This window comes from Ambystoma mexicanum, chromosome 4q (assembly GCF_040938575.1).
Source record: "Ambystoma mexicanum isolate Mex_15411 chromosome 4q, UKY_AmexF1_1, whole genome shotgun sequence".
NCBI lineage: Eukaryota > Metazoa > Chordata > Amphibia > Caudata > Ambystomatidae > Ambystoma > Ambystoma mexicanum.
Genome location: NC_090928.1, coordinates 927,262,194 through 927,281,078, shown reverse-complemented (window position 1 = coordinate 927,281,078; position 18,885 = coordinate 927,262,194). Strand labels below are relative to the sequence as shown.

General features: G+C 46.8%; 1 protein-coding gene across 5 annotated transcripts in view; it reads left to right on the top strand.

Annotated features, from left to right (window-relative positions):
- EML4 (EMAP like 4) overlaps positions 1–18,885 on the top strand; it is a 1,387,551-nt gene that overhangs the window by 1,352,883 nt on the left and 15,783 nt on the right. For all 5 annotated transcript variants that reach the window (XM_069608481.1, XM_069608484.1, XM_069608483.1 and 2 more), the window contains one exon: positions 12,291–12,421. In XM_069608481.1, coding sequence (XP_069464582.1) covers positions 12,291–12,421 — 131 coding nt within the window. The remainder of the gene's footprint in view (positions 1–12,290; positions 12,422–18,885) is intronic.

Below are 18,885 nucleotides of genomic sequence, written 5' to 3'. Positions count from 1 at the left end.
ACTCCACCAGAGCAATCGCTGTGATGTCGGCGTTCCTTTCTGGTGTGCCCCTGCTCAATATCTGCAGGGCTGCAACGTGAAGGTCCACACATACCTTCACAAGGTTCTACTGCGTCGACAGGGATTCCAGAGAGGAGTCCAGAGTCGGCCAGGCAGTGCTACGCAACCTGCTTGCTTGAGGTGAGCCTGTTCCAGAGCTAAGTGTTAATTGCTTCTGTTGAGCCTTGACAACTCCTGTGGTTGTGTAATGTGTACTGCTGTGTATTCGTTATTCATGAGCATGTGAATCCATGCCAGACCCCATGCTGGAGAAGGTTTAAGTTACTTACCTATAACTATTGTTCTCCAGTATGCGTCTGGCATGGATTCACATGCAATCCCTGCCTCTAGCCCCTCCATGGCTCTTCTTGGTCATACTACCACTTTACGTGCTTACCAAATCTGAAGATGGCTGCCAGAAGCAGGGATTAAGGAGAGGACTGTAATTTGATGGGGGCAGTATGACCCAGAGGACAGTGATTGGCTTAGAGGAGAAATACAGTTTTAAAGTGAAAGTGAAACTGTTTTTTTTCTTTTACCGAGGATTCCCAGCCCGATGACTGGGAATGTTCATGAGCATGTGAATCCATGCCAGACCCATGCTGGAGAACAAAAGTTACATGTAAGTAATTTATACCGTTTTGAGGGATTATGATGTAATTATTGGGACAACATCCGTGATTGGACGGCAGAGAATCAGGATGAAATGGAAGAATAAAGTGAGTCAGAGAAGGAAGAAAAGGCAAAAAAGATCTGTGTATCGTTAGCATAAAAGTGTGAGTAGAGCTGTAAGGAACTCATGGTGGCAACAGTAAAGACAGACACAAGTGATCACAGTTCAAGGGTGTTTATTACACTGTATATGTAGGTTGGAAAAGCACCTAATCCAAACCTAAATCTAAGAAGGAAGCAAGCTTCGACCGTCAAGCAATAATAAGGCCGTCCGAGTGGCGTCTTGTCAAATAAAAGGGCCTATACTAAATAACCGTTTGCCATTCCTTGGGCTAAATACAAAAAGAAGTGTGGGGTAATGTCACGTTTCACCCTCTGTACATCGCCACAGCTGCTGAACCCAACAAAGGTGTAGTGCTCTCAACTAATTAATTTACCGGCTGAGTTTGGGACACACAAGGGGAATGGGAGAAGTGGATAAAATAAAAACTCAGACACTGGATCTTCAACTTTGTCCTGGTATATGCATGAATGAGATAATAATATTTAATGTACGTTTTCCCTTTCTATGCCTTTCTCATCTTACCCTCCCCAACCTTGAGATAAACACATACCTGAAAACTCCTCTGCTACAGCATAGAGGATTTAACTCTTCTTTGGAACCTGAACTTCGTCCGCTGAAGGAAAGAATCTCTAACTCCCACTGGAGACTGTAAAACCTTTGTTTCCTAAGACTGTTCATGAAATCCTACACACTCACTAAAACTTTAGATAACTGCCTGCATTTCTATTATTTGTATTTCTTAAAAAAGCTACCTCCTTCTAACTTATAAGTAGTGAATCATAGTACTCAGTGTAGTTCATAAGGCTTCTCTGAGTGGGTCTAATCGACTCCTAACCCCTGTGTAACCTAATCTTTAGGTGTGCATAATTCCTAGAGATCGTGTGTGTAAGCTCTTAATTATTGAACTAATTGTATTCAGTTGACTTTGACTTTTTTTTTATTTGGGATGAATGCATAACGTACTTTTTAAATATTCTGCAGTCAGGGAAATGATTTTGCTGTGCTTAAGTCTGCGCTAAACGTGCAAAATCAAAGGAAAATTTAGTTGCACTCTTATGAGCGGGCTCACAGTTCATAAATCACGGGAAGCTTTCTGGCGAGAAGTTTTTATGCTTTCCCAAAGTCACTGTGCTCTTCAAACACGAAGGATTAAATGCTGGCGTTGAAATACACACATGCGCGCCTCTCACGTTCAGTTTGTTGACAGCAGGGATCCCTGGACAAGCATCTGTTCTCTCACCTCTCGGGTCGCGCCAGCAAATGGATCTCTGTCACTTTTCCTCCCCTCCATTTCCCTTCAGTAATAATCGACCCAGCCTGGAATTTCTTCTCGTCCCTCAATACAGCGAACGCTGAATGCAATGCAATCTAGCAACGTAATGAAAGGTTGTGTTACTATGCAGACTAAATTCATCATCTTAAGCAAACTAAACAAGTGCGCGCACAGCAAGTCAACTCAAAGTTCACTGTTTAAACTCTGAACTATTGACCAAACACCGATTTAAACAAGGATTCTGACTAAAGTCTGAATTAAATACTAAATATATTTTTTAACTTAGCTTTCATGTAGATTCACTTCAGTGTTCTCTTCCTTTTCTGCAGTAACATTGTCTTCCTTTTCTTTTAACTTCTTCCTGAATAAATAAGGTAACTACTAAGATAACCTGGGCCTGAAACCCTGGACAAAAATAAACATGACCTGCTTCAATGAAATCTCTAATGAAAGGCAGTTTCGAATGTTCAGCTGTGCACTTTGTCCTTCCATCCACCAATCGTGAACTCTGTTCTTTACCTCCATCTTGGCTAGGGAACCCACCAACACTCAGAATTGCAGTAGTCCATGCCCAAACCAAACTAGAGGAAACCTACAGGAATGAATTAAAACAATGAGTTACCTGTTGCATGTAAATATCTATTGTGCATGTAATCTTTCAGGGAACCTGACATAATGTTCTTAAGAAAGAAGGAGGCCTTCACAAATAATACGTCAGGATACGGTAGTCTGGGTCTTCCTTCCCCATGTTTTAAGCACAGGACAAGGTAGGATTCTGTAGCACAGCTCACAATCGAGCTTTCCCAGCACGAGCCAACAATTCCGCTCTCAGCAATCGGGGCCTTCTGTGTTTGTCTCTTTTCTACAGAAAATCTCTTGCCTCTGTGGACCTGATCTGTTTCAAAATAATAAACAAAAGATCCTTTCTGAGTATACGATGAGTGATACCTTTTCACCCGTGGGTCCCCCTCTTCCAGGCTCAGACCCTTCTCGAATGTTAGCTTCCCTCATCGGGCTCACGACTGCTTTCAACACAATTTCATCTGTGTCATTCACAAATCTTAATGTCTTTTTAAAGAGTTCACTGTGGACATCCCTCTACCTGATTCACTCTTTTCAATACACTGTATATCCGGACTTTAGACTTCACCCCCTGTTTATCGGCATCCCTCCTTTAGGTTCATTCTTGCCAACTTTGTCAATCGCACATTTTCTCAATCAGTTCTTACGATGCAGGATTCACTTCCCTTAGCTTCACAATCATCTGTTGATCAAAGACTTTCAACTGTACAGAGGATTTTATTGGACCCCTGTATGACCACTTTGTCCTCTTTCTCGCCTTTCCCAAGGCCTTCCTATAACCGTAGTTTCAACAATCGGGTAATCAGCCAGAGTTTCCTGAGTGAGCACCAACGTGGTGCCTGACTCCTCTGTTGCTGGTTTCCCCCTTCGGGTATTAACAGTTCTTTGTACATTCACAGTTCAATTAGCCGTTTGCTTTTTTCGCTCAACACAGTTCAGTTTCTTATCGGCTCTCCCCTCGACACACCAGCTGTGATGAACCACTTGGCTTTTCTTCTCTCTGGAGTGTCAAGGTTGGTACCACGGAGACAAGAGTCTCTCCCCAGCTTGGTTATTAGCAGAGGAGGGCACTGTGTACCGTTGACATCTGCTGCAACACCTGTTGGCTATTGTTTGCGGTCTTAAGATTCCTTCTGCAGAGAGTTAACAGGTCTTGGTCGGAAAGGGCAAGGTCGCTTCTCTCCTTGTTACCCTCTCGGTTCGCGCCGTCTTTCTCCTCCTCTTGAACTGCCGTGCTCAGTAAGCTCCCTCGTTTTGCGGTATGCCTTGTTCGTATTGTGCTCTCATGCTGCACCTTTTACCCCTTTAGGGAAAGGGTCGTCAGATGTGTGTAGTTCTGGTTAATTGCCTGACTTTGCCTGACCCTTGTGTTGGGACATGTCAGGTAAATGGCTCGGGTGTTATTCCGTCATCCTTTGTGATATGCGCAAGTGTTTGCGTCGGAAAAGGGGGGTAGAGTGTTTGAGTATCCTACGTGATAGATCGGAGAAAAGGTTTTATAAGAAGGGGGATACTGCCGCTCAACCGTACTTCCACACCCCGAGGACCCCCCATCCAGGTGATCCTCCCTCACTGGTCCACCCCAGGAACTGGATCCAATAGCGATGGCCGTGTTCTGTCTACCTTGATGACAGACTCCCGGGGACTAGTCAGGGAGACACCTTCAGGTTTCTCACAGAGCTTAACAGAGCCAATGAGAGAAAGAGGAATAGTATAGAGAAGAGCCACGGGCCAAGTACTGAACCTTGCAGAACATGGTCCTATCATGATATTTTGCATTTCAGTAAAGTGCATTTGATTATTTGTCTGTGAATGAAGTCGCCCAGCTCACAGATCTCTATATGTGAAACATGTATATTTCTTTCAATTTAGAACAGGGCCTTGGTAATACCCTTGTCAGCTGACCTGTGATGGGTTTGGGTGGGCTTGTGGGGATTGTCTTTAAGTGACTTATGTAATCCATGGAGTACTCTTCTGCAAGCGGGAGTTTCTAAAGGATTCCTTCATCCCACTGATTCCTCATCTATGATACTGGGATCCCAGTGCAGCAGTTCTTAAACCTTTCCACAACCAGGCGGCACAGCGCGGCTCTATGTGCTCTGCTCAACTCCCCACGCAGGACATGACGTGGGGGCCAATATATATTGAGACACCGTGACCTTAGTTCTTTTTTTCGGTGCACTCTGAACACTTTGGGAACAAGCTAGTTCACATTTGGCAAATAATGCTCAAACCTGCAAAAGAAGACTCTTCCGTCAAGCCCTGTATGGATTGCAGCCAGCAGTTGTCAGTATCTAACCCCTACATGATTTGTTTGTACCTTCAAGGAAAGAAATACAACACCCACGACTGTGGGTTGTGCCACTCCATGCATTCTAAGGTCCTGTGGGATCGGGCGGCTAAACTATTTACATTTTTCCCACAAAGCAAAAGGTAGTCAAGAGCTTTTTATGGTATCAGCCACACTTTCTTCTTGATGAGATTCAACATTACGTCCCCTCCAATTCCCCAAGTTCTTAGTCTGCTTCTCTTCCAGTTTTCAGTTGAAAAAGAATGAGCGTTTCTGCTTTCTCCGATATTGATCCTCAACTTTGGTACTCCCTTACCTTTTGGTCTGCTGAGAACCCACTCGTATTCATGAAAGCTCTCATGTCTTGGCTATTTCATGCTCCGATTAGAATTCTAGATAATCATAGCCCCCATTCTTCTGCATCCATTTCTAGCAACTTGAGACGCTGGGGAAGTGTGTGATCTGCAATTCCATATCCAAATTATCTTTAGGATACATTTTAGGCCAGGATGGTGGGTCTGCATTGTCTGTGCAGACTGAAACCAAATGGAACACAGAGATTGGTGACTGGAAACAAAATGGCACCTGGCTACACTGTATGTTCTCTTCGGGGAGGTCTACTCTCGCAGTCTTTTGTGCTAGTAAAACTGGAGCGCCTTGCTTCTGTTTTATGGGCCATAGGCTATCACCTCAAATCTGTCTAAAAGCATGCTCCTCCAACAGGTCTTCTAGTTGTATACCCCTTACTGGCCAACCAGCAATATCAACCTTTCCCATGCAGTTTTATATATCTGTTAAAAACCAATGCATGTGTACTGTTTAGATATGCCCACTTTAAGCACCCGTTGGCGAGCCGCCACCCATTCAGAATGCTAGGAACATGAGCTGTAGCCAGAAGTATAAACCTGCATTTGGCGCCCCACCATAGTCCACCACCTTTTTTTGCCACTTGTCCCTGCAGGCCCATCCTCTCCCCATCCCAGTTTCACTCAGTCTCCCGCTCCTCCCACTGACCTGCCTCCCTCCCTTGTGCACCTTTTTACTTTCTTACTGTCCCTGCAGGTGTTCTTCTCTTTATTGCCTCTAGGTAGCCGCACTAGAAATAGAAAAGTGACTTGCAAATGCCCTTTCCTATTTCTGTAAGTGGCCATATTAGGGGATAAATTATTCCCCCCACACAGAGAAAACCCGGGTGCTAATTGAGTTAAATAACTTGTGGTGGGGTGGGATTGGCCAGTAGCAGCCCCCAACTCTCCCCAAGGCCCTCTCTTTGCTCGAGCTTACGAGGGCTGGCTGACCGTTATACATTAGTCAACAAATTCTGCTATCCATAAATACGTTTGCACTGTTTTGTTGCACTGTTTATTTTATACGTATTATTGAATTCCTGCAATCCTCCTCTTAGCATATGAGTACATGCAAATATCCAAAAATGAATAGGTCCTAGACACGACGTAGGTTATAGCTATGTATAACTATGCAGTTGCTAAATATTATTTCGAAAGGATTGTGTCCTCCGACTTATTCCACATCTATGACAGTAATCACTGCAGCTGTGCTGCTTTCGGAAAACTTTTTAGGCGTCCGTCATCAATGATGTCGATACGCTCCCTCGAGGACCTCCTCCGACGGCCGACATCACCAGATGTTATATGTAGAATGCACAACGCCTGTAGCCTCCGTTTTTTTCTGCGAATGTGTTCGCTTCGGAATCTCAGCGCGCCTCAGTTCTTCTGTTGAATCGGTTCTTTGTACTTGGTTGTTTGTGAAATATGTCTTCGTCTTCTACCCCGCGGTCGTGTTTCAAGAAGTGTCGGGACTGCGGTTCCAAGATGTCGCTTACGGACCCGCACGATGTCTGCCTGTGGTTTCTCGGCGGGACCATGCTACCGATGACTGCGATGAATGCCAGTGTTTGACGTCGAAGGCCTTGCTGGAGCGGAAGAAGAAGTTGTCTGTAGGTAGGGATTCCAAACCCCGTAAGTCGAAATCTGCTGGGCTTTCGACCAATGATTCGAGGGGCGACTATCTGCGTTGGCGTAAGCCCAGGGGGTCTCGGTCCCGGAGTGGTTCCCGCCATCCCTCTGCCTCTTCTATGCACTTGCGGAAGCGCCATCACTGGTCGCCAGACGGCAGTAGCTTGTCCCAACAAGCATTCATCTCTGGCAGAATGGGACGCATTTCGTAAGGAGATGATGGCGATTTTCGAATCGTAGGTCTCCGTTCCGTCGGCGCCTTCGAGAGAAGCCGGCAAGGAAAGCGCTAGGGCCACTGCTCGCATGCCTTCGGGCGGTCGGCGCGATCATGGAGAGACGTCGAGGTCCCGATCGGACAAGGTAGATCGCTCTAGCCATACCCGCTCCAGGTCCCGGTCCTCAACGCCATCAAGACCGTTGGAGCCTTTGAGGCCTTCTAAGAAGGCATCGACGCTGATGGCGCCGAGGCCGTCTAAGGACACGCTCAGGGCTCTGGCCTCAAAGCCGTTGTCGAAGTTATCGGTGCCTCGCTCAACGTCGACGCCACTTCCGTTGACGCCCTCGCCGCCTTTGTGGAGGCTTTACCGGAGGTACCCCAGAGGACTGTGGAAACTCAGAAGAAGGCCCTGAGTAAATCAGTGAGGCCTGTGTTTGAGCCTTTTTCTGTGCCCTCATCCAGGGATTTATTTCAGCCTTTGGTTATATCTCAGAGGTGGATGAAGGGTCAGAGGGGCTTGTTCCTCATGAGGTTCCTGGCAAACTGTTGTCTGGTCATAGCCAGATGGAAGACCTCTGTCAATCCTTGCATGACGCCAGTGGTCTGGACACCTCCGCGGAGGTTGGGTTTGGCAGGCCTGAGCCTGGTACACATACTGAGTCTTCGTACAGGCGTCTCATGTCGAGGGTGATGGAGTACTAGGGGTGGTCTGCTCCACCTGTGGATTTTCTGCAGGATGACCTGACAGATATTTTGGACCAAGGTCCACCCACTGACCCAGTGCTGCCATTTCATATGGCCTTACAAGGAAGGGTGGCGGCGGCTTGGACTGCTCCGGAGAGTCTCCCGGCAGTGAATAAGTCGCTACTGAAAAAATACCGTCCAGCCAGTGGCGACCCCGGCTACTTGTCTGCGCACCCCACACCAGAGAGTTTGGTGGTGCAGGCGGCTACGGCCCCAGCAAAGCAGGCTGCGTACCCTACCATCCCTCCGGATAGGCACGACAAGTGCTTTGACGGTTGGGCGAAGAAAGTGTTTTCATCTGGGGATGTGGCTTTAAAGGCAGCCAACTCCGTTTGTGCCTTGGCAAGATTAACTCGCACTCTGTGGAATTGTGTATCTTTGGCGGCTGAACATATTCCCGAAGGGGAGGAATGGGATGGTTTTCTTGCCCTTGTTCAGGATGGCAAGGATGCCATGTGCGAGTTAGTTCAGTCGGGTCTGGACGTGGCAGACTGTGTCAGCTGGTCCATGGCGGCAAGCACCGCGATGCGCTGGTTTGCGTGGTTGCGGAAGTCGTGGTTTTCTCCTGATGTACAGTCCCGGCTTCTCAACATGCCCTTTGATGGTCACAATCTTTTTGGCAGCAATGCTGACGAGAGCCTTGAGAGGTTGCAGACCTCCAAAGCTGCAGCGAAGTCGTTGAGCGCTGCAGTACGTCAACCTCTACCTTTCGATACTACTCTTCCTTTGGTAGATCGCGGGGAGCTGCCAGTCAAAGGGGCCAACGTAGGAGTGCCAGAGGTGGAAAGCAAGGTACTTGAGGTGCCAAAGCCGCTTGGGCAGTTGCCTCTTTGCCCTCAGGCACTGCTGCAGCCGCTTCTGGTCAGTCATGAGGCCATGTCCCATGGTTCGCCGGTTGGGGGAAGGCTGGCGCAGTATCTTGTAGAATGGCATGCCATTACTTCAGATGTGTGGGTTCTGGAGATCATAGCCCACGGCTACTGTCTTCGCTTCTGGCAGAGGCCTCACGACAATCCACCGGGGAAGCTCTCTTTGAAGAGTCCGGATCTGCTCCTTGCGCAGAAAATCAAATCCCTGCTGGAGAAAGGCGCCATAAAACTGGTGCCTGTAGCAGAGAGGAACAGGGATGGTATTCCCCATATTTTTTGATCCCGAAAAAAGACGGGGGATTGAGACCCATCATGGACTTGCGTGGTTTGAACAAGCTCCTCAGGAAGGACGAGTTCAAGGTGGTTAGTCTCTCAAGTCCTCCAGGCTCTTCAACTTCAGGACTGGTTGGTGTTTCTCGACCTCAAGGATGCTTACTTTCATGTGCCGATTTATCCCAAGCACAGGAAGTACCTGAGGTTCGCGGTTGGCGACTCGCATTTCAGTTTCGGGTCCTGCGGTTCGGATTGACCTCTGCCCCAAGGGTCTTCACCAAGCTAATGGTGGTGGTGGTGGCAGCGTATCTGAGGAAAGGGGGGATTCATGTCTACCCCTACATGGACGATTGGTTGATCAGGGCGCGCCCCGCCCGAGCAAGTCCTGGATCATCTGTCAGTTACCTGCCACTCCCTTCACAAGCGGGGCTTCTCCCTCAACTTAAAGAAGTCCCACTTGACACCTACCAAGTGGTTCCAGTACATTGGAGCAGTGCTCGACACATCCCTGGGTCAGTGTTCGCCTCGCCAGGTGAGGGCTCATCACATTCTGCGGATGTTGGACAAGTTCCAACATGCCCAGAGTCTCCTGGCGTTCGAGTTCTTAAGGTTGCTCGGCCTCATGGCATTCTGCATTCTACTGGTGCCAGAGGCCATGCTGCGGATGAGATCTCTGCAGTGGGCTCTCAAGATGCAGTGGTCGCAGTCCTCCGGCAGGATGTCGGATTCCGTTCAGGTGCTGCCCTTGGTCGCCCAAGATCTTCTGTGGTGGGCCGTCAAAGGCAATCTGATGACGGGGGCTCCATTTTGGCTACACTGGCCGGAGGTAACGATCGTGACGGACGCATCCCTCACAGGATGGGGAGCTCATGCCAACGAGTTGATAGTCAGCGTTTGTTGGTCTCCGTCGGAGTCCAGACTCCATATCAATCTGTTGGAGCTGAGGGTCGTCAGGCTAGCCCTGAAGGCCTTTCTGCCTTCTGTGCAGGGGAAGAGTGTCCTGATTATGACGGACAATACAGTGGCCATGCACTACCTCAACAAATGTGGAGGGGCAGGGTCTCTCGCACTGTGCAGAGAGGCGATGCAGCTCTGGTTCTGGGCCATCCAGCAGGAAATTAAGATCTCGGCAGATCATCTGGCCGGAGACGGAAACGCGGCGGCGGACGCTCTGAGCAGGTAGAGCACGGTCTCTCACGAGTGGGAGCTGGCTCAGGAAATTCTTTTGGAGATCTTCACCCTTTGGGGGCCACCACAAGTGGATCTCTTCACCCCAGTGTCAACCGGAAGTGCGTAAGATTCTGCTCGCAGGAAGGAGGAGCCTTAGGGGATGCGTTCTTAGTGGAGTGGTCCTTCCCACTGCTGTATGCGTTTCCTCCAGTCCCCATCATTCCGCAAGTGTTGCAGAGGTTACGGAGGTTCGGTTCCTGAATGATCCTCATTGCTCCAGCATGGGCCAGGAGAGCGTGGTACACGGACCTTCTCGACATGTCCATCTGCCCTCCGCGCCGTCTTCCCTACCGAGACAATCTCTCTCACGGAGGGGGGTCAGGTTCTCCATCCAGAGGTCAAGTCTCTCAGCCTTCATGCTTGGTATCTGAAAGATTGAGGTATAAGGATTGGGTCCTCTCTGAAGACATGATGAAGGTGTTGCTTTCGGCCAGAAGGCCCGCAACAAAGTCCCTGTATCGTTGCCGTTGGAGAAAGTTCTGCAACTGGTGCCGGGTAAAGAATGTGGATCCTTTTTCATGTGCCATTCCTGTGGTTCTGTCTTTTTTGCTTTCGTTAGCCCACAAGGGCCTGCAAGTGGGTACCATAAGGGTTACCTGGTGGCGCTGTCCATATTTAAGTGCTCGTCTGAGGAGTGTTCTTATTTTAAGATTCCTTTGATTTCTCGGTTTCTAAAAGGGCTGACTAATGTGTTTCCACCGTCACCTTTCCAGGTGCCAGGATGGGATTTGAACTTAGTTCTAAAGTTCCGAATAGGAGCTCCGTTTGAGCCCTTACATTCTTGTCCATTGAGACTGTTGTCCTTTAAGACTGTATTTTTAGTTGCGGTTACTTCCGCTTGCATAGTTAGCGAGTTGCAGGCACTTTCCGCCAAGCCATCTTTCACGGTGTTCCATAAGGACAGGGTTGTCCTGAGGGTTCGGCCTTCTTTTCTTCCGAAGGTGGTGTCGGAATTTCATTTGAGCCCGAAGGTAATTCTTCCGGCGTTTTATCCTCCTCCGCATCCTGGTAAGGAAGAGGAGAGGCTCCATAGGTTGGATCCGAGGAGAGTTTTAAGTTTCTACATCTCACGGATGTCCCGGGTCAGAGTTGATGATCAGCTCTTTGTTGAATTCGCTGTAAGGCGTTTAGGTCAAACTGTTTCTAACCAGATCTTGTCCCGTTGGATCATCTTGACAATCTCTGAATGCTACCGTCTGGCGGGTAAGGACCCTCCGGTACACTTACGGGCCCATTCTACTAGGGGTGTGACTGCCTTTACTGCTCTGCAGAGGGGTGTTCCCATTCGTAATATCTGTGAAGCAGCCACATGGGCCTCTGTCCATGCTTTTGTAAAACACTACTCTCTGGATTCTATCCATGGGCAAGATTTGGCCTTTGGTAAGGCGATCCTCTATTCTGCAATTTGATTGGGCATTCTAAAATTCTAAATTCTTTTCCCACCTCCATACGTTGGTACTGCTTTGGGAGTCTGTCATAGATGTGGAATATGTCGGAGGACACAATCCCTTCGAAGAACAAGTTACTTTCTTACCTGGTAACGTTCTTTCGATGGGATGTTCCTCCGACGTACTCCACATCGCACCCTCCCAGCCTGTCCCTCTACAGAGTTTCTCATGCGATTGCAGCTTACGTTTCTGCAAGTCTTTCTGTAGTCATACTGGCAGAAGATTGGTGCCACACGTTCTGGGAAAAAATGACAACTGAGGCTACGGGCGTCTTGCGTCCTACATATAACACCTGGTGACGTCTGTCGTCGGAGGAAATCCTCGAGGGAGCGTATCGACGTCATCGACGCAGGACGCCTACGCCGAAAAAGTTTTCTGAAGCAGCACAGCTGTGGTGATTACTGTCATAGATGTGGAATACGTCGGTGGAACATCCCATCGAAAGAACATTACCAGTTAAGAAAGTAACTTGTTCATCTGTCTGCTAAACCAATGTCAAATTAGTGTGTGCTTGCTGTAAATGGGCATACGTCCATTTTTAATGTACCCTTGTTGCTAAAGTGTAGGTTGTCTTTATGTATGTTTTGCTACAAAGTATTGCTTTGTATCTTAGGAGTGTGGCCTGAAGGATCAGATGGAACAGATATCAATGCGGTAATACGATCCCACAACCGGAAGATGATAGCAGTTGCTGACGATTTCTGCAAGGTCCACCTATTTCAGTACCCATGCTCGAAACCAAAGGTAAAGCCGACATTAAACTGAAGACTTGAGACTTAATCTCCAGAAGGATATATACCCTAACTCTGCAAGTTCCAAGTCCATGGTTTTCTCATGGATGGCATGTGGGCATGTTCAGTCTTTTTGTTCATATATGTGTTTTTTGTGTATTTGTAGACCTGCTGCAGGCCGTCACTCGATCATCCAACACAACCTATTTCAGGAATACCAGTCTGGCTTCCAACTTCAATGGACCACAACCGTATACCGTAGGTGCTCGGCTGTGGCTCTCCGGGGCCAAGACCCCTTGATATTCCACATTGTGCCATCGTACAGCACTAGTCCTTCAGAGCAAACTCCATCTTCCACGGCACCACTGGCACCAAGGCTTCTCATGAATACACTCTGTTCCCTATGGGAGCTTTCATGTCAAAGATGGTGAGACCTATTTTACAAGAAGGGTGATTCCATCCCTTTTGGGCTCAAGCCCTTATTCCCTAGAGAAGCCAGGTATTTCCCTTAAGAGTTTTATGTGGCAGATGGTGAATTGATGGACCTTGCCTTTAATTTATAAGAGGCTAGTGGACTGGACAAGTCTTTGGAGCAAGACATTTTGCCTGCGCCAATCACAGGCAAACTTCGGGCTTCTTTCCAACGCCTAATAGCCAAGAATAGACTTTAGATCCATCAGTCCCTTTCAGACCAAATGTCTAATTCTAATGACAGACATTCTAGATGAAGGCCTGCAGAGGGTGACCGAACTACCCGTCAGCCCGCCAGTAGAGGCCCCGGTACTAGAGTTGTGGAAAACCAGCTCCGGTCCTTGTTAGGAAAACATTTTTTTTGCTGCTTTCCCTCCATAGACATCAATTGAACAGCCATCTTTTTGCTATTGTTTTGCACCTGTTCTTGTTTCTGGAGGCCATAGAAGACTTTTTACCTTAACTGGCCTTGCTCAGCTTATCTCGTCTGGGGGCACTGCTAAGTGTTTATAGGTATCAGTGCCGGAGAAATCAGTTCTCTGTAGTAAAATTTGCGGTTTATTTTGCCCTGCACACCCACTTTCTGTGAAGTGTGGTAGGGACTACTTGTATCCCCGTAGCATAGTTATTTGTAACTTTTTGGTTGTAAATATGATATGCCGAGGATGGGCTAGTGGCAGCAGAGATTATTTCACTGTTTTCTTTTTATTATGTTCTTGTGCATTTTTGCATTTTACTGCATCATGCCATTTAAGGTGTTATATACTCTAAAACACCTTTCATATGGCTAACTTGTACTTTGTACTCCTGCCTGCCCTCCCAGGGCTGGATTTTCCATATATGGTAAGCCATTGCAACGGGAAAGCTCCAGCTTCCATGGGTAAAGTGGCGATTCCTGTGTGTGACAGGATGGGGGGGGTCGGGACTGTCTGGGCCCGGTCCACATCCAGGCCAAGGTTTGTCTGTTGCTGGGCCAATGTGTTGGCCTGCCAGCCTCTGCCAATATGAATGTGGCATATCCTCGCCATTGGTGGACTTAGCAGCGACTCCATCTCGAATCCTGGATAAAAGGGGGCCTGCACCCATTCAGCAGATCGTCATTGGAGCCAAGACCTCTATAAAGAGGAGCATCCTGCTGAGGACCCGCAACTCATAGGAAGCCAGCCAGCAGCTACTCCTCACTTATGACGCCCAGTGGGGACAAACACTGTCTTGTGGTCTCGTGCAGAAGGGATATAACCTATCAGTTCGGGATGGACTGCCCATTTTGTGGTGGGACCAAGCCTGATTTGCATATGTCTTTCCCCTTATGTAAGGACTTTGTAGGCTGAAGAATGATGGTCTGGAGGGCTGCCCAGAGCAATGCCAGAGGTTAAGATTCATTCCAAACCTTACAGCCATCGCCTACTTTGTTTTGCATTCTTCAACTGTGCCAGCGAAGCCCTGCTCCTTTGCAGATCTCTGGAAGGCCTTCACTGGTGCTTTCACCCCTGGACCAGTGGAACCAGTCACAACCCCTGCTTTTGAGGATCCTGACTTCGGAAACCTTTGGAAGGATCCCGGAACTAAGCTGTGGGCTGACCAGCTTCAAATTGGCTGCATCTCTCATCTAGTTGAGCTTTGGGACTCCACAGATCCTCCACTTACAAAGCAAGAAGCATCCTCCTGCAGTAGCAGCTCTCCACCACGAAGAGGGACCTAGTAGGATCAGTTTCTTTGTTTCCACCAAGAGGGACAACTTCCGCCATTTCTTTGGAGTGGTCATCGCTGATCTCTGGCTGCATTGTGTCTTTAGGGTCCTCTGAGGTACTCGCTGGAGTGATGGTCCTTTCTTCAGTCCAGTAAAGGTGTCTAGAGCCGATCCATCAGAGCACAGAACTGTGAACAAGTCGGACCCAAAAATCTGATGCCGAATGTTACCTGTGCACTTGAGCCTCCTGGACCTCTTCTAACTGAACCAAGATGTTAGGAAAGATGGCCCAAGCGATTTCAGGAGCTACTGAAGTGGTCCGCAAGTGAATCTAAGTACAGGGTTGAGTAAGCATAGATATGCTCACCCTGCCCAATCTTCATAGGGTACAACAGTCCTTGCCCTACCTCTCCCTCCTGTGAAGGCTGGTATTCTGGTCAAGTTCCTACTCTGGGCATCCCCTAATGTGGTTGGATTGGGAGAGGGCCAAGGAGAGGGCCAGCTAAGAAATGTTTTTTTTTAAATATTTCTCTAACTTTGGGACATGTAATAACTGCCTGTTGTCCAACTCTTATTCAGATTCTTCAAAAGACTTCTAGCATTCTAAACTTCATTGGTACCTTATTCTAGAGTACGTGGCCCTATCCTTTCTAGCTAGGCAAAGACTTTTTAAGATGTGTAGTGCGTTAGTTTATAAGGCGTTTTATGATCTTTCTAATTACTTGATTTTCAACATATTGATGGTTAATTACCTGGTTCTTTATAGTCACTTGATTTAGTACACTACAGTATTGTGAAACTGTTTTAATTATTTTCTAAAAGTTAGGTATTTTTGCTCAAGGTGAATGTTTATGTATTTGTAGTAAATGTCTTAGTGTATTCTACTTACCTGTGGTTTTAATTACTAAGAATGTGTCTACGGCCTAAATATATAACAGTATTTTTACAGCTTGTACCTAACTTGTATTATCAAGAGTGCTCTGTGTGTGCTAAACTGAGCCATTTACCACTCTCATACTTCCTAGGTCAAAGCCTTGCTGCTCAGTTTCACTACCCAGATAATGTTTGGCTAGATATTTGTTTCTTTCTCTTTTCACCAGGGCGGCCACTCAGAATCTGCCCACATTGTTGATTCTGAAAATCCATCTTAACAATAGGTGATAGTGGTGGTGTAAGGTAATTGGTACTCTGTGAAGGCTTGCCAAACTCTTAAATGTAACAAGCTAAGGCCTGTAAAGTACTATAGCTGCTACAATTATGGAAACATACACTGTTGAAAGCTTATCTATTATGTGAGACATGCATGGTATCAAGAGACGACACAGGCAAGTGAAACTGTTTGAAAACCTGTATTCTCCATGGTCAGGATAGTTTAATGCATAACTTGCCTTAGATCAAAAATTGGAATATTCCCTAACGGAAATAAATCTAAGGGAAGTCTAAGTCTCTCAGTCCATACTGCCTGTGTCAAAACCTATGCGTGTCCCCACTTCTAAAGAATAATAGGGTGAATGGGATTTGGTCAACTCAATAGTGTTCAAAATAAAGTTAATGTGACAGTGTAGCCTTTCTGCAGCTTCTTTCCCCAAGATTAAGGCACTCGGGATCATATAGTTCCAGAGAACTCTTAGGTTTCACTTGGCAAAGAAAAGTTAACTTGGCACAATGTTCACCCAGCAATAAGTTCACTTGGCAAAAGAAGTTCACAGTACCTTTTCCTGGTAAGTTATTTAGGCTTCTCCGGGTCTCCTTTCCGTGAACCCAGAAGCCCTTTAGATCATGCAGCTCTTTGCTTTCAATTAGGCTCCCCTGGTCATGGTGCAGTTGTTCGACAGCACAGTCCACCCATTACAGGTTACGCAACCAGGTCCTTTATCCTTAATAGAGTTCTCTTTACCTTATACTGGGCTCTCTGGGGCCAACCTGGTTCAATCTCCTGCCTGGTGACCACCCCAATGCTTTTCCAACACTCATTGCTTATTCTCGGGTCTCTGCGGCCAACCTGGATCAATCTCCTGCCTGGTGGTCACCCTGATGATTATTCTGGGGTCTCTGCAGCCAGCCTTGATCAGCAATCTCCTGCCTGATGGCCACCCAATGCTTTTCCAACACACTTTGTTGTCAACACTTTTCTATCAGTTTTGGGAATTTTGCTTCACTTAATGTCTCGTACAGCTCCCCCTTTTTAGGATCTTTATTTTGCTCACTTTTCATGTCCGCGCACAGCTCTCCTCGATGCAGACACTTCCTTACTTTACACAGAGTCATTCGAGAACGTGTAATCATACACGCACCCGCTCTGCCACTATTTATCCTTGTAATTCCATTTGTCAATTTCACCTGCCACATCTCCAGTCTTACGTGTTGGGACTGCAACACCAATGTAACAAGGGATCAGCACGCCGCTCCCTTCTTTGGTCTTCTCTTCTTTGCTGGAAACGGGGGTTGTTAGCCATGCTTTTCCCGGATGCTTGCTCACACAGACCCTCGGTGTCTCAGCATCCCTGTTTCTCCCAGCTGGTCCTGGGTAGCCACGACTCCTCAGCTCTCCTCCCAACTCGCTCTCTTTGCTGATTGCTAGTGTTCCTTTTATACTCTCCTGAAGACTTGATAGGCTGCAGGTGGGCATGGTTGATTTCAATTGCCGAGCTCTGCCTGGCCTTGTTAGTGGGACATGTCCTATGAAGATGTTGATGTGCCTCTATCTGCATCTTCTTTGTCCTAGTACCATAGTGGTGTTTCTCATAGGAAATCTGTGCTCCTCTTGATTACCTCTTCTTTGTCACAGTACTTGAGTGATACTAGGGGAAAGAAGATTGTGTGTCTTAATACATCCTATGAAGGCTGAGGGGGGTTGGGTTTCACTGTCATCAAAGGAGGGGATACCATGTTTCACCCTCGGGTATTCCTTCCCCAATCCCCAAGGACCCTCTAGCCAGGTGATTCTCCTCTTTTGTCCACCCCCAGGTTTGGGATTCAGAAGCGATAGCCCTCCCCTGGCCACCTGAATAGAAGATCCCCAGAGAGTAGACAGGGAAAGACCCTTAGGTTTTTCACAATTCACAAAGGCGCTTTCTAAGTAAAATGTGTTCTGAAAAATGTTTGCCTACTTCTGGAACAATAAATGAATGAGTGCAGAGAGTTATAGAATACTAGACATACAGGGAAAGTGTTTTTCCTTTGTCTAATAATGCTGACACTGGTGCAGGACCCAGTGGTAGTCTGCCTATCAATGTTACTAACGATGACACTGCTTCAAATGATACTTCAGATCATTGAGGTTCCGCTAATGCAACTGTTTCTACTGCTAATACTGTTGATGCTGAAACTTTATTCAGGATTGAAAAGGAAAGGTTTAGAATCAAAGAGTTATATTTACAGTATACAATGGCTAAGGTTGAGTCTGATAAAGGACCGAAAGTGAATGGATTTCAAGCTGGTGCTTGCAAGACTGAATGGGGGTCGAAACTCCTCCATTGGGTCTGATTACGACTTTGGCTTCTCCTCTTATCCTAGGTTTACAAAGGATCTGCTTGATGTGTATTATTGAATGAATGACATCAAAGAATGGTTAACTGCTTTTGAACTTGCTTGTGAGGTGCAAGAAGTTGAGCGAGATAAATTGTGTGGTTGCTCGCAGGCATCCTCAGAGTAGGGTCAGTGCCATTATTGAGTGTCCAAAAGCTGTGACAGAAGATTTTTTACAAATTAAAACAGGCCCTATTCTTGAAGTTTGGGAAGACTTCTGCCCAATACTTGAAGAGGTTTAGAGACCACAAGAAGAAACAGAATGTCGCTTGGGTAATCTATGTTAAGGACTCTCTCAAGAACGTATGTGGGTGGGCTGAAGGCCATAAGGTATTTATTTATTCGTTTTTGTATAGCGCACAACAGCCCGGAGGCATCATGGCACTTGTTACAGGAAAGGAACTTAGTTACAGATCATACATTTTTACACTGTCAAATACATACAATGCAGGGACTTAGTTACAGACATGCCACTTTTTTTTTATTTGTTTATTGCATTCAAATTGTAAAACAATTTTTTAGCAAATACATTTTTTTACAATAACATTCGATTGTTAATTGTGACAAACAGAAAAGGAAAAGAGCGAAAAGGAGAAAAACAAGAAAAGGAGAGATAAAATAAAAGAGAAATTCACTGCATCGTAAACAGCCATAGATGAGAACTATTTAAACCAATCAACTAAATGTGCCAGAGTCAAAAGATAAGCACTCGAGTAATTGAACCAGGGCTATAACATACTTGATTTTTGCACCACCAATTAAGTGACCACCAAGATTGAGGGTCAGAA